This window comes from Centruroides vittatus, unplaced genomic scaffold (genome assembly GCF_030686945.1).
Source record: "Centruroides vittatus isolate TY-2023 unplaced genomic scaffold, ASM3068694v2 contig_1154, whole genome shotgun sequence".
Classification (NCBI taxonomy): Eukaryota; Metazoa; Arthropoda; class Arachnida; order Scorpiones; family Buthidae; genus Centruroides; species Centruroides vittatus.
In genome coordinates this window covers 3231782-3247135 of record NW_027120741.1, presented here as the reverse complement: position 1 = coordinate 3247135, position 15354 = coordinate 3231782, and the positions used below count along the sequence as shown (strand labels likewise).

General features: G+C 28.9%; 1 protein-coding gene and 1 long non-coding RNA gene across 5 annotated transcripts in view; one reads left to right on the top strand and one right to left on the bottom strand.

Moving 5' to 3' along the window:
- LOC136979447 (uncharacterized) overlaps nt 1–15354 on the top strand; it is a 218886-nt gene that overhangs the window by 46993 nt on the left and 156539 nt on the right. The window lies entirely within an intron of this gene.
- The window catches only part of LOC136979225 (calpain-5-like), a 53388-nt gene that overhangs the window by 29698 nt on the left and 8336 nt on the right, over nt 1–15354 (bottom strand). For all 4 annotated transcript variants that reach the window (XM_067275173.1, XM_067275182.1, XM_067275177.1 and 1 more), the window contains exons 2-6: nt 9221–9409; nt 5072–5203; nt 4767–4975; nt 1306–1498; nt 1035–1234 (exon numbers count right to left, since the gene is read on the bottom strand). In XM_067275173.1, the coding sequence (XP_067131274.1) occupies nt 1035–1234; nt 1306–1498; nt 4767–4975; nt 5072–5203; nt 9221–9391 (905 nt within the window). In that variant the 5' untranslated portion in view covers nt 9392–9409. The remainder of the gene's footprint in view (nt 1–1034; nt 1235–1305; nt 1499–4766; nt 4976–5071; nt 5204–9220; nt 9410–15354) is intronic.

Here is a 15354-nt window from a genome sequence, read left to right as displayed (position 1 = left end):
GTTAATGTTAAAATTTATAAAAAGTAATCCAAAAATAGTAATTCAGTTTTTCCTTATTATTCTCAGGACATACTAACAAATGTGATGTTTGTTTGTTCTTTGTAAGAGTAGTTTGTATTAAAATCTTTAGGTATTAGAAGTCAAAGTAAATCCATCATGAATCATCATGAAATATACAATGAGTTTTCTAGATCACAGTGATTTAATGATATACTCTGCATTCTTCTGTATACTTTTCATACATTTATTTTATCAGATATTTTTCAAAATATAGCAAAACCTGGGTTTAATGGACACTAGGTTTAGCAGACACCTCTACTTAATAGACAAAATGCATAACCTTAGCATAGTATTAAACTATTCATCTATTTTTACTTTGATTAAATGGTTACTGCATTCTGTAGGCAATATGGTTATTTCTAATTTCTTCTTATAACTTTTTTTTACAAAATAAAAATCAACTTTTATAAATTTTAAAAAACTGAAAGTTATTTTAAAATATGTGAACATTTTTTAACAGATAAAATACTTGTCTTAACAGAATCTGTTAAATCTAAGTTCTATTGTGAATATTAATGTAATCTGCAGTACCACTTTTTATTCAAAATATTTATCTGTAATAGCTACTGTAATTATTTTATCTGTACAGAATAAAACTTTTTTACATTCACAAAAAACTTCAACATTGCAAAAATTTTTATGCATATAAACTATTACAATTAAAAAACCTCTTAATCATTACTAGAATGGAACAACTGTAAGCAAACTTTTATACTATAAAAAAACTGATGTCACTATCCATTTAAATTGTAAGCTATATTAACTTAACATAATTCTTTAAAGCTATCAAAATGCATACTGATAGTCATTAAAAACAAACACCAAAATTTGAAAGTTACAATTTTTACAAATTTTATCAGATGTTTATTTTTAAGTTTAAAAATATAGAAATAAAAAAGAATTTTTGTAATTTACATTATGTAGTAATAAGTTAAAAATAATATACATAAAAAGGTATTTAAATAAAATCATACCCATCACTAAATGGACCAGTCCATTCATGCCCTCCCCAAGGATTTCTTAAACGGACCATAAAAATTTTCTCTCTTCCTGTGAAAAGAGATATTAAACCAGTGTCTCCAATATATACTGATTTAACTGCAGTAATGCCATAGGCATGACCTTTCACTAATCCAAATGAAGTACGTGTTTCCATTTCTTCTTTATTCTGAGCCTATTGAAGAGATTATAAAATGAAATCATGTAAACAAGATTTAATTAAATATAGCTGACAAGCAAACTTACATTAATTGCACAACACATTAATGAATGCTTTTCAATTTCTGCCATCATTGTTTTAAATAATTTTTTTTGTTTATCCAAATCAGAAGTATACATTCCTTTTTGTAAATTAATTTGTTCAGAAATACCTCCTGTGAAATCTACTAATGCATCTGACAAATTTCCACCTTCAAGGGCTTCATAACTACCCATCAACCTGAAAAAAAATATTTTTAAATATAAATAATTTTTGTTAATTTTTATTTACGAGGGTAATCCCAAAAGTAAGTCTCCTATTATTTTTTTTTAAATGCAAAGAAATGTTTATTTTTAATAATATTCATATCATTTTAAAGCGTGAATATTTATCTCTTTTTCTACATAATTGCCATTTCAGTTGATGCATTTTTGAATGTGCTGTGACAATTTTTATATGCCCATGTCATACCAGCTTGCTGCCATGTCGTGTTAAACCAATTGAAATTCATCGCCAATTGATGGAAGTGTATGGCAAGTCGTACATAAATGTCAAAACATCCTCAAGTGGTGTAGGGAGTTTGCAGCTGAATGCACTGAAATTCATGACAAAGAAAGAAGCAAGAGACCATCAATTTTCAACAAGACAGTCACAAAGGTTGAGCAAACCATGTGTGAAGATCAGCAAATCACTCCAGATGATCTCTGCATTTTGGTTCTTGGGATTTCCTGAAGCACCATTCATAGGATTTTAAACGAAAAGTTGCAATATCGAAAGGTGTGAGCAAGGTGGGATGTCACAACATCTACAAAAATGCATCGACCGAAATGGCGATTATGTAGAAAAATGTTCAAGCTTTAAAATATGAACATTATTGAAAATAAACATTTCATTGTATTTTTTTAAAAATAGGAGACCTTAATTTTGCAATTACCCTTGTAAATAATGTTGTAAAGACAGTTATATTAATTTAACTTTCAAAATATTTTAGAAAACAAGTTAAATAGATTAAAATTATTTCATCTTAATCTAATACAATGGTTCCCAAACTTTTATACTCACAGATCCCTTTTTATAGCAAAAACCTGACCATGAACCTAGAGTGAAATACCATATTTACTCGCATATAAAACGATCTCACATATAGGACAGGTGGAATGTTAAAGATCAAAATTTAAAAAATTGGATTTATTAATATAATTCTATTTTTATTTCATTTAATCATGAACAAAATATCAAATGCATGTAAATGCACACACTTTCCCACAAAGCTTATTGGCATTTTAGACTTTAAGGAAAAATCTTGTAAAATCAACAACATAATTTGTCATGTAAAGCTGGACAATCGAAAACCTTTTTTTGCCAATTCTTAACAGTTGAATTCATTCTCTGTCGATTACAGTTACAAGTTTCTCAGAATTCTGATTTCCAAATAATCATATTTTCACATGGGAATGGATTAAACCTTATATCAGGCTCCTGTTTTATTCTGGAATTTCAATTTGGAATTCAATTCAAAAGCTTTGCTTTTCCTATTGCTATTCATCTTACTCCTGACAATACACAAGAACAATTCAAAAGACTCAGATAAAATTCTTTTGTTTTTAAACACCAGAGGATAAGCATCTGGTAAAAAAAATAAAAACACAGTGAAAACTGCTTAGGCAACCACCTGCGTTCGATGGGCACCTGTCAAAACGGGCAAAAATTTCTGGCACAGAATACTTTATACATAGTGTCTTTGTATAAGTTACCCGTATTAAATGACCACTTGTGTAACACGACCGCGAGCATAAATTTTTGGTCCAAAACAACATACAACAACTATAATAAGCAACCACTTCCGCAAATATATCTGGTCTAAACTCTTGTTCAAACCCACCTCGGGCACTTCTCCCACCCTTAAAATTAGGTGCAGGTGTTAATGGATTAGTCTAGCAACAAAGGAAATTCATTTCAGATTGTTCAAAATTGTCCAAAAATTGAAAGAAATGCAAACTGCTGTTGTTAGAAGATCATGTTAAAGTTATCAGAGAAAGTGAAAACGGTTTATCACAACCGCAATTAGTGGTGAAGTTTAACTGTGGGAAAATGAAATTAATTTTACCACAGACCTACAGTATTTTCCTTAGGGGTATAAAATATTGTACATGATACAATTAATCAGCTGATCTCATTGTTTGATAAAAATTTATTTTATTTATTTATTTTGACGCTTATATACAGTACATGTGCGATAAATAGTTTCTGTATCAACCTACCTAATAGCCACGATATATTTAGAAAAATAATATCCAAGTAAGTTTTGCATACAAAATGTTCAAAAAATAATAAACGCATTAATGCAAAAATCAGTTTACAGGCAACCTTCCTTTTTTGATTCTGTGATTGTCATTGGACAATCCCATAATGTAATGAAATTGTATTATGAGAAAAAAGAATAAAATTGTTTTATTATTAATTAATAATTTTTCTTTTTGTACTTAAGAAAATATTAAATATTTAAAAAAAATACAGTATTTATGAAGTTAAAATTAAATTAAACTAACTAAAACCAACCAAAGTAATGGAGAGATACAACGCACTTGTATATTGATGACGTAATACACATAACTGAGGAGCGAAGGAAAAGAACAGAGTTGAATTTATTAAATCGGAAAAAAAGAAAGTGTGAATTATAATCGAGAAAACGCGAGTATTGTATTAATCTTTAAAATATTGGTATCAAATCTGTCTTATAAAATCATGACGACTCCTGTAAACCAAGTTATCCAATAAGAATAAAATACAATACCAATATACCATCACATTAACTGAAAAAATAAAATTTACTTATTAGACAATACTTCTAAGAATGAAAATAAATAAATTACTAGTATAGGAAACATTGTTTTATACACTTAAATATGAAAATTAATAATTGTCAGTGAAAATTAAAAAAAATATAAACAAACAAAAGTTGTTTTGCTGCAAATCCACTGCTGAGACCATTAAGCAGGGAAATTGGTTTATAACTGACTATAAAAAGGAATGGTGTCAAATCATCCAGTCTTTGTAGAAAGGAGAGAACAGATGTTTATGACAAAACAAAACAAGTTCTTAAAACTAGATTTAAATTGTTGGCCCAGAACATAGAAAAAAATAAATAAATTGGAATAATAAAATCAAATATTTTTGAGATTTCTTACAATTAAATTATAAAACATGTTCAAAGAAAACTATTCTTGTTAAAATGTATTTTTCAAAAGACTCATTCATCATCTCCTCTCAGTAATAAAAATATGCAAGTATAAAAATTAGCATTTTTAAATCAGCATGAAAACAAAGCCAGCATGTGAACAGTTAAAAATAAAAAAACTTATTAAAAATAAATACTAATTGACACAACTTAAAAATACAACCAACTTAATTACATAGTAATTAAATTTTTAAAATAAAATTTTAGTGAAAGAAATTTTGAATAATTTAATTTTTTTAAATCATTTCATATTTAAATAAAACAACATACTTTGCATAAGCTTTCTCTAGTAGAGGACCCCAAAATTCATTTTTTTGATGTGAATGAGTATATATCAATTGACCATTTACAGTTGGAAGGCGATCATCAATTACAACTTCTATCCAATCACCAAACTGCCAAAAACGAATTTTAAAAATTCCTGTATAGCAATGTGGATTTGTAAAGCATTGTTCTTGCTCTCGGTAATCAGGAATTACCTGAAAAGATTAAAATAGAATGTAATTTATATCCTTTTGGTAAAATTTACATTATTGTGATTTTAATATTCCTATATTTAAATAATATATTTTTACTTTATGCCATGCTTCCTTCTCTTGTGCTAATGAAGAGCAGGCAGCTATGAACCAACAATTGCCAAGTGAACCTTGAACAACATCACAGCTAGTAATTCCATCTACAAATAGTCTTGGTGTAGGACATAGTTCCTGTATATAATAGTTTTAAAAATACATAAGTAATAAATTCTGAGTATCAACACTCAAAATTAATATAAAAATATGAAATAGATGGATAAATAAAGCAGAACTCTCTAAATTAATATGAAACAAAAGAACAAAACAAAATTCAAAAATTAGCATTAAATCAACAAAATTACATGTAATCTCTAAAAATATAAATATAATTGTGTATTTTGGAATATTTGAAGCTTCTAATTAGCTTCTAATTTAGAACTGGAATTCAAAATACAAATAACAAACATGGAACCATTAATTATGTGTTAAGATATTTACTAATCAAATGTTTTCAGTCCTTTTCATTGACCTTCATCAGGAAATACATACATTATAATTTAAACTGAAGGAACAAAGCTGCACATATTCTAAAAATGGTTTTTACAACATCCATTTTTGAAATAATACAAATTTAAAAATGCACATATCAGTTATTTTACATATAACATAATACCATACAATATGTGACAAAATCAAAACTATATAAAACACCTTCAAAAACAGGCAAACAGATTATTCAACAGATTACCCGTAATAAAAACACAAACTCTCTAAATTATACTTTTCGTATTTTTATTCTTGCACCCAGATTCTGTAACAATAGAATGGAACCAAGCTGAAATAATCCAAAAGGTTCAGCATAATCAACAGATAAAATATGCAGAAACACTACACATTCATATGCAATAGCACACTTCATTGTAAATAGCTACACTTAATTGTTCTTTCCCTATGTGGGAAATTTCATAATTCATATTCTTCTCTTGACAAATGGTACCCGGCAGGATACTCATACATCTCACTTCCACTTTCTCCTTCTAGACTTCTTTCCCCCTCATACTCTTCCTCCTTTCCACTCACCCTTCTCTTAACACCATTTCACCCACTATCTCTTCCCTTTAAGGCTATGCCAATATTGGTGTGGTCCGTTAACTTTTCCACTTTTAACTTGCACATTCATATGGCTACACATGGGACAGGCAGTAAATTATAGAGAAAACACCACAGTTTCACTAGCCTAGAAAGTATTGATAAATAAAATTTAAAAGAGAACTATGCTAAATGATGAACAGTAGTTAGATTGCACTGTATTGATTAATTCAGCAGGTATGAGAGTAAAAATATGAAAAGTATAATTTTGTCAGATTTTGACCTCTTTCCACTTTCATTTTGATCGGCATTCCTGTGGATTTTTAATTAATTATTTAAAGTAATAAGACATTGGAGCAAAGGAAATGGAAAGGTCAAGCGGTGGGAAAATGATGAAGTGGAAAAAACCCCACTTCCTTTTTTTCTCTTTCCCACTCACAATACTCTAATAGATAAAACTGATCAAATATCCCTCTGAATCAACAATCATTACAATGTTTTGAATAAGTTCTGGGAATAAATATAAACATAATTATTAATGATAGGAAACTGTCAAAAGGATGAAATTACTAGGTGAGTCACAACAATGGCTAGAAAGTGTCAATAATTCAGCCAAATTCATCTGGTTCTTGACAGCTCATATCTGCCAAACCAGAACACGACTCAAACTTAGACCACATTAAATCAAAGTCACTTGAGTTTATTCCCACACGCAATGCGTATAAAAAGGATTCGCACCCAAGCATTGGGGGAGACATCAACAGTAGACATAAGTGGATCCGTCCCAAAAAAGGCCCAACTTCTGTCTGTCTAACTGTCGTCTTCCCTACAAAATCTAACAACAGTCCAACACTACCTCAACTATATCCACAATTGGTTTGCAACCATCGAATAAATAAGATCACAAGACATCACTCTGAGGTATTTTATTTAAAATTGTAAACTCTCTCTCTCTCGGTCAATTAGCCTATAAGGACATAGATATAAGGCTTTAATGTTTATCCCGATACAGTTGTACAGAAAGAATAGAAATAATACCAGCATGTAGAAATTAGTCTCAGACCTTATGTTACCTACGAAAGATAGACTAACTTGTAGTGTATTAGCTTTCTGTATCATATACCTTTGTGTTAAGTTCATTAAATTGTTATTTTTGTTGTTTAACTTACTCTCGTGTGAACTTATTAGGCACCAACATCCTATCAACAAACTTATCACCCCTCTATCACTCAGATCCCGCCATCCAGTGACAAAGTGAATGGGAATGGGTTTTGCCAACCTACCACTGATCCAAAGGGTTTAGAGATTGATGCTCAACCCCCCAGTTTTGGGGTTTAGAGATTGATGCTCAGTTTCTCACAATTTAGAGTGTTTGTTTTTACTATGGGTAATAGATGTTTTATATAGTTTTGATTTTGTCACATATCATATGGTATTATGTTTTATGTAAAATAACTGACGTGCACATTTTTAAATTTGTATTATTTCAAAAATGGATGTTGAAAAAACCATTTTTAGAATATGGGCTGCTTTGTTCTTTCAGTTTAAATTATAGAACAGTGGTTCCCAACCTTTTCTAGGATGCGGAACACTTTTGTGAGCAATTTTCTTTAGCGGAACACTTACTTAAGTTAATATGAAATACATAAGCTTGTCATCAGTTATTTTATTAGAATTGAGCAGTTATAATTCAAAATCTCTACTCATATTAATGGCCAATTCTAAGACAGGAAAAAATATACCTAAATAACTTTAATGGGAAACTTGTGCCTGATGTTTTTTACATATTTCATTCAGTTTTTATCATTGCCTTTATCTTATTTGAAACAGTAGTACACTCCATAAGTACGAGTCGTACATATATATTTAAGTTTATGAAAATTTTATGATTTTAATTTTTTGATATTCGGCGGCTCGAATACGATTGTACACTTTCCGATTTGCGACTAAATCTGCGGAACACTTGGGAGATGCTTACGGAACACCAGTGTTCTGCAGAACACCGGTTGGGAACCACTGTTATAGAATGTATGTATTTCCTGATGAAGGTCAATGAAAAGAACAAAAAACTTTGATTAGTAAATATCTTAACACATAATTAATGGTTCCGCAATAGTGCAGTTACAGAAAGCATCAAAATACAAATTTAATTAAAATTAAACTTTATTTTTATAACTTTCTAAGCAAGAATTAAAATTTTGTTGTGTGTTCTGTCTGATACATGGTCCTTAATAAGCTAGAGTAGCAAGCCAGATTAGTAAATTTTTTTTTTTGCTCAAGTATATAGGTAAATGATTAAGGAGTTATTCATATTAACACTAGATCCTAAAGTAAATTACTGCTGCAAAAAAAAAAAAAAAAAAAAAAAAGGCAAAAAGCAAAGTCTGGTCTTAGTTGATTATTGTTTCCAAGAGGTTTGATCAGAGATGTATCATCTGGAAATTCTTGTTGGTAAAAAATGACATTTTGGATGTATAATATTGGGAAAGGGTTAATAGTATATGTTGAATGGTAAGAAAGTATTACAAGTAGAACAGATTGGCTGCACTTAAAAATATAGATGTGTGGTTCATTCTCATTGAGCTACAATAAAAATTTTTAATGCTTCTTGACCTGATTTGTGTGTTAATCTTTATAAAACAGCATCTTTATTCTTAACAACAGAATTTGCTTTCAATATTTCTTCCAAATTAATAATAGAAAGTGGAAGAAATTATTTTCAGTTTAAAGAAAATAATCTGGAAAATTACAATGTAAATTTTATAACTGGTTTAATTATTTTTAAATCTTGTCAGTTCTCTGATTATGAATTGTTTACAATTAAATTAAAGTAATTGTTTGATTATATATATATAAGGCTTTGGTATATTTAATACACTTATTAAATTTTCATTAAATTTTTTATAATTATTATTTTACAATTCAAATGAAAATCATCAGTAAATCTGAAAGAATTTAAGTTTATCAAGTAGAAATTTCAAAATACATTCAATGTGTACAATCATTCATCACAATAAATGGATGTATTAAGATTCTTGGAAAAAAATCATCTGTTCAACCACAATCAATAAAATATGTACCCACATATTTGAAGAATTAAAATATTTCATAAACAATTACCTTTGGTCTCTTCCAAACGACACGACCAGGAAGACGTGAAGAATTTCCACTATAAAAGAGTGATACATTATCAGCAGGAAAAAGTGGATCACTGAAAGGAACACCAGTTGCTAAAGCCTCTTTCTTCAGTGAATAATAATTCTGTTTCTTGAAATTATGAGCTTTACTCATTTTTCTTGGATTGTATTTCTAAATATATAATAAAAAGTTCAAATGTATATTTTTTTATAAATTTAATATGATACAATAATCTAAATTAATGATGATAAATTACATCAATGAAAAAATGCTCAAAAATTATTTAAGAATTTAATAATTTCAAGATTGCAAGTTCAGAAATAAGACTATTTAAAGAAAATAATCTGGAAAATTACAATGTAAATTTTATGAAACTATTTAGTAAATAAATTTCATCAAATCAAAGAACTCTCTTTAAATGTTTTCAATGATAATATTTATCATGTTAAATAATAATATATAAAATCTATATGTTTGGTAATATATTGTAAACAAAGGTAATAATGTACTGTAAAAGTAAATAAGCACAACACGCAAAACCAATATCCAGCAAGAAACTTCAAAAATTCATATAGAAGCAAACATTTGCTTTTATATAGATTTTTGTAGTTTCTTGCTAGATATTGGTTTTGTGTGTTGTGCTTATTTACATATATATTCAATGATTCAAATTGGATAAACAAAGTAATTTCATAAGTGTGCTAATTGTAGCAGCTGCACACCAGAGTCACCAAAACAGTCAAAACAATTCATACCTTACGTCTTGACACTACGGTTACTCCAGATTTTCAACTGCAATGTAGAAAGCATCAATGTAAGGAAATGGAAAACCAAACAAGTATTTTATTGTGACATCATCACAATGCTGGGCTCCAATTTTAAATTAAATAAATTTAAAATATATGTTCTCTATTTCTCTATCTCAAATTAGTAGTGTATTGTCCCTGTACATCACACTTTTCCTGTTGGTAATAGAGTTGTGCCAGTCATCTATCTAATTCTTTTCAGGGGAAAATTTTTGAATCGAAATAACATGACTACTGGTGCAAACTGGAAGTTTGAATATATAGTTAGTCAGGGTCTCCTGCCCTTAAGCTTTTTATATCTAGTCTTGATTTTCATCTACCTAACTCCATTCTCTAGATTAAGGAACGATAGATAGACAAACATATGGACAACAGTGGGAATTTTTAAGTCTATAATTTTTTTCAAATTGCAGCCCAATCAGTGAGAAAACAGAAAGCGCAAGTACAATTACAGGGACAAGTATTTTGAATTTGGAGAATGCTAAATAGAAGTGGAAGGATAAGCTTACAAATACTTTAATTCATTGTAAAAATATGATGCAAAGTGAAAATATGATTAGTAGCTAACCTCCAGATTAAATATTGTGTTTTCACTGCTTTAGAAGAGGAAATTTTTAAAGAAATTTTGTATAAGCTGGTGGATATAAAAATTATCACAGATGGACAATCTCATTGCTTTTAGCAAAACTGATGAAAATGTAAGATATGAAGTATGCTATATTATTTTGATGTTTTTGTCAATATTTTTTGCTAACATTCCAAAATTTCTTTACTAATAGTTTATGAAGAGCTAGAAAGAGCTTCTAGAAGAAATAGACTAACTGTGATTATATTCCTCTGTCAGTTATTGGATATATAATCTTTGTTGTCATAAACAAATTAACAAAGATGAACAAATTAACTAAATCAATTTGAATTTTGTTTCTTGTTCATTAATTACACTAAAATTAATTTGAAGTAATTAGTGTTCATCACTAAGATATGAATTCAGACTTATCCCATAACACTGTAATTTATAAACAAGTGAAATTAACAAACAACAACTATTATTATTTACTATTTTGATACAAATTATAAAGAAATTTAATTCAGTAGGTTTACAATAACCTATTAATTATGCACTTGAATATTCTTAAATATTTAAATTTTGAAATATATTTCTTTAATCATATATATGTAAAATATATAATTTAAAATTTTTCAAAAATGTTAAATTACTACAGGACATGTCCCATCTCTATTTTCTAATTTGACAAATAAAATTTTAAATTAAATAAAAATTCTAAATTTTTAACTTCCTTACAAAACCTTCAACCCAACACAATTTTTATTTATACACTTTAGCACAACTAAATAAAACAAAATTAATCCAGATAAATTTTGTAAATATAAATGATATATAAATTTAGTTGTTTTGATCAACTTTTTTTTTCTCTGAAAATTCACAGAATTATTTTGTTTTTAGAAAAACTAGATTAATAAAAAGAAGGTCATCTGAGTCACCTGTACCAGGAACTCAGGTTAAACAGTTGAATGATACAGCTGTCATTACTTCTTAGCATATTATTTGGATTTTCTAAAATTTTTGAACTTTGTCCTATCATAATTTAGTTTTATAAATTATAATCAGTGATTAAATCCTAAAATATTTCTTAAACTTTAAAAAAACATAACTAAAAAAATACTAATAGTCTTATATAAATCCATTTTCTTTCAATTATGATTCCTGTGTTTTATAAGAGTCATTAAAAAAATAATTAGTTAAAATAAAAATATATGCTAAAAGATTATTTTAACAAAAATGTTAGATAAATTATGAACTGAAAATGGTAAAAGAATTAAAATTTAAATTCATTAAATTTTTTTTTTTTTAAATTAAGGCTTGAGTTGTGGGTTTTAATCTTGCTTCAGGACAATTCTTTTCTTACAGAACCTTCTGAAATTTGTATTTAAATAAGCAAGAATTAAAAATAAAGACAAAATAGAAAAAGAAAGTAAACTTTCATTAAATATAGTTATTTTTTGATCATCTTTTTTTTAAGATGTTCAAAATATTGACATCCTTGCCTCAAACTAGTGTCACTGATAGCATGATTTTTTAATTTAGGCAATTATTCCAAATTAAAACCAATTTTTTTTATTCACTAATGGAGAATTTAATAGATTTCAGTGTCTCCTTGACTTATGATGTTACATTCTGAAAAACACATCATAAGTCAAAAATAAAAATAAATAAAAAATAAGTTTTATGCACAGAAATACAGTATTTAATGTTGCATATTGTAGAGTCCATAACATGAGTTTAGGCTATCATTGATAGTGATAGCCCAAACTCACAAGCAATTGCCATAACTGTTATGCTTACAAGTTAGATAATATTTTAAGTTGTCATTGAGACAGAGGAGCATTTTGCAGACATAATGGATATACTGTAAACACAAAAAGATAAGATGGTATATATATACACACCATCTATATACCATATATATATATATACACCCAACTTGGTATATATATATATATACCAAGTCTGAAGGAAGATCATTAAGGCTACATCCCATGATGTGGCAGCGTCCAGCGACCACAGAAAGAATCTTTGTACACACTTCCAACTCGCGAGCGACTTTTGTCCAGAGCGTGACATGTGTTGTTTACAAGATGGCTGCGAGATGACTTCATTGAATGCTACTATGGAAAATATGACAAGCATTAAAATGGTAAATTTGAAAGGTAAATGTTATCACTAACTAGATACACAACAAATATAAAGAATCTTTATAGAATAGTAAGTTAAAAAAAATGTATTTTTAAAACATTACATTTATACAAAATCAGAAATTATTAAATTACATAAAAGATTATTAATTAAAGTACATACAACATATATACACAATTTATTTGTCATTCTGTTTTTATTTATCTACAAATCAGCCATTTTCTTCTTTGGAAGTGCAAGCAGTGGAAGCAGCAATCAAACTTTCTTGGTAGCTGCTTCCTGCACATGTGTGTAGAATTGTCACCTGGTGGTCACTGCACGCTAAACGTGGTTACTCCAGACACACACATTTGCTTGAATCAGTTTGTCTGCTCCGCTTGGAAGCACATTCACGTCCATGGTCGCTGGACGCTGCCACATAGGACATATCTTACGCATCAATAGAACAGCTTGAATTCAAATTTTAACTGTTTTCCCCACACTTCTATTTCATTCACATCATCCATTGTAAGTGCAAAATACCATATGTCAAAACATTGTACTCAAGGAACATCTGTATATTAATTACTTTTAAGAAGTATTTCCATGGATTTAGATTTGATATGAAAACTACATTTACAGTTAGCTTTGGTAATAGATGAAGTACTGTACCAAATAGATATTGAAGTTTGATGAAACAAGGAAAACAAAATGGAAACAAACACTTTACAGTGATATCACAAAATAAGAGACTACAAGAGGAGAAGTTAAAAGATATACACAACTTTGACAAAGCATTATGAATCTAAATAGCAAGACATTGACTTCCTAGAATATTACAAAATATATTATAAAATATGTTAACCAATAACTGTTTCTGAATTTTCTGCAGTTAACATTTGTAAAACCTATGAATAAATAACAATTATCATTTAAATGAAATCTTCATTTTGTAATGTTTTGTATTGAGTTTTGTATTAAAAAAAAAATAGTACAACTACTTTTATTTCATTTTTGTATATTGTTATACTAATCAAACATTTAAAACAGAGCATTATCACCATCTAAGTTTGTTTCAAAACTGGCCATATCCATATTTTTGTTGCAAATTGGGCCACATCCAAACTTGATCTTTATAAATGTATTATCTGTGCAACAAATCCAATTTAAAGAGTAAAATCACATTGAAGATAATTTTCTTGGAAATGCTGTACTCTGCTGTTTTGAAAAAACAACATTGTCTGATTGTAATTAGCCAATAATGCAAATGAGAAAGAATGTGCTGTCTAACGACATTGCTTATACAAGATATATTTAACAAAAATACAGCCAACCCTCATTTCAGTATTGTTTAAGGATAGATGTACTGATTAGAATAATTCTTTGTAAGTTTGATAGGTTTCATCATATGTCTCCAGTGCAATGTAATGTACAGTACCTGTATGACTATACATTAATACAGGAGTTGCACTGCATAGTGCCAAAATTTCCACTTAGCAATATTTTTATTAAAGCAGAAATAAAAATGCAATACTGGTGATAAAAATCCTAGTCTGCTTATTTCGACATTCAGCATGAAATTAAATCACAAAACATGGTCAGGAAAAACAGCTGAATGTTGAGCTCCTACATCAGTGTTTTTCATCTGGGGTGTCGCAAAGTTTAAAACCTTTAGGCATTTTCTTGAAAATTTACTTAAGTGTAGTTCAAGATAACTCATTGTCAGTATTTCGACAAAATTCAATGAACTTAAATTTTGATTTTGAACACGTAGAAACACTATTTTTGCATTAAAATGCTACTTCAAACTGTCAATTTTTAAACTTTTTTTTCTCGGGAGGAAGTTCCCTCCCCAGGCCCCACCCCAGCATTGCATATAATATTCGTTTTCGCAAAAAAATCATCTGCCCCCACCACCGTTAGCCCCCCTTACTCAGATTCTAGATCTGCCACTGGTCAAGGGTGCCACAATTTTTTATTTTTCAATCAAGGGTGCCACTCAATTAAAAAAATTGAAAAACACTGTCCTACATGATGGGAGTCCCATGCACCATAACATCATGCAGTAAGTTTGACAGGAAAGTAGGAAATGACTATGGCAGTATGGCATTGCTTTTTTTCCTCTTTCTCTTTCCCTGTACTTTTAGTTCTTCATTTCCTTCTACCATGTTAGAACTCTTTCTTCTTTACCAAAGGGTGATCTATGTCAATGTTGAAGCAATTCCATTCTTCTGTTCAAGAAAACTAGTTCAATGGGTTTTGCATATATATAGGAGTGAAGAAGCCTTGAAAAGGAACTTTTCTACTAACCTTTGGATGGGAAAAAAAAGGAAACAACAGTTTTACAAGGTATGTTGGTAAGATGAGGACTGTTTGGTGAGAGATCTTTGCAACCAGAGAAGCCAAGAAGATTAAACATGGAGTAAGACGTTTTGGATTTTGGAGGTTCTTTTGTCATAAGACAATTTCTTCAATCTTCACTGAAATGAGGACATCATTCTGTAACCCTAAATTTTTGATGGACTTGTTCAATCAAAGGATTGAGGTACCTCTTTTGTTCTCTCGCAACTATTCTTCTATCCCTAACTTTTGCCCTCTATCAGTAAAATCCTTGT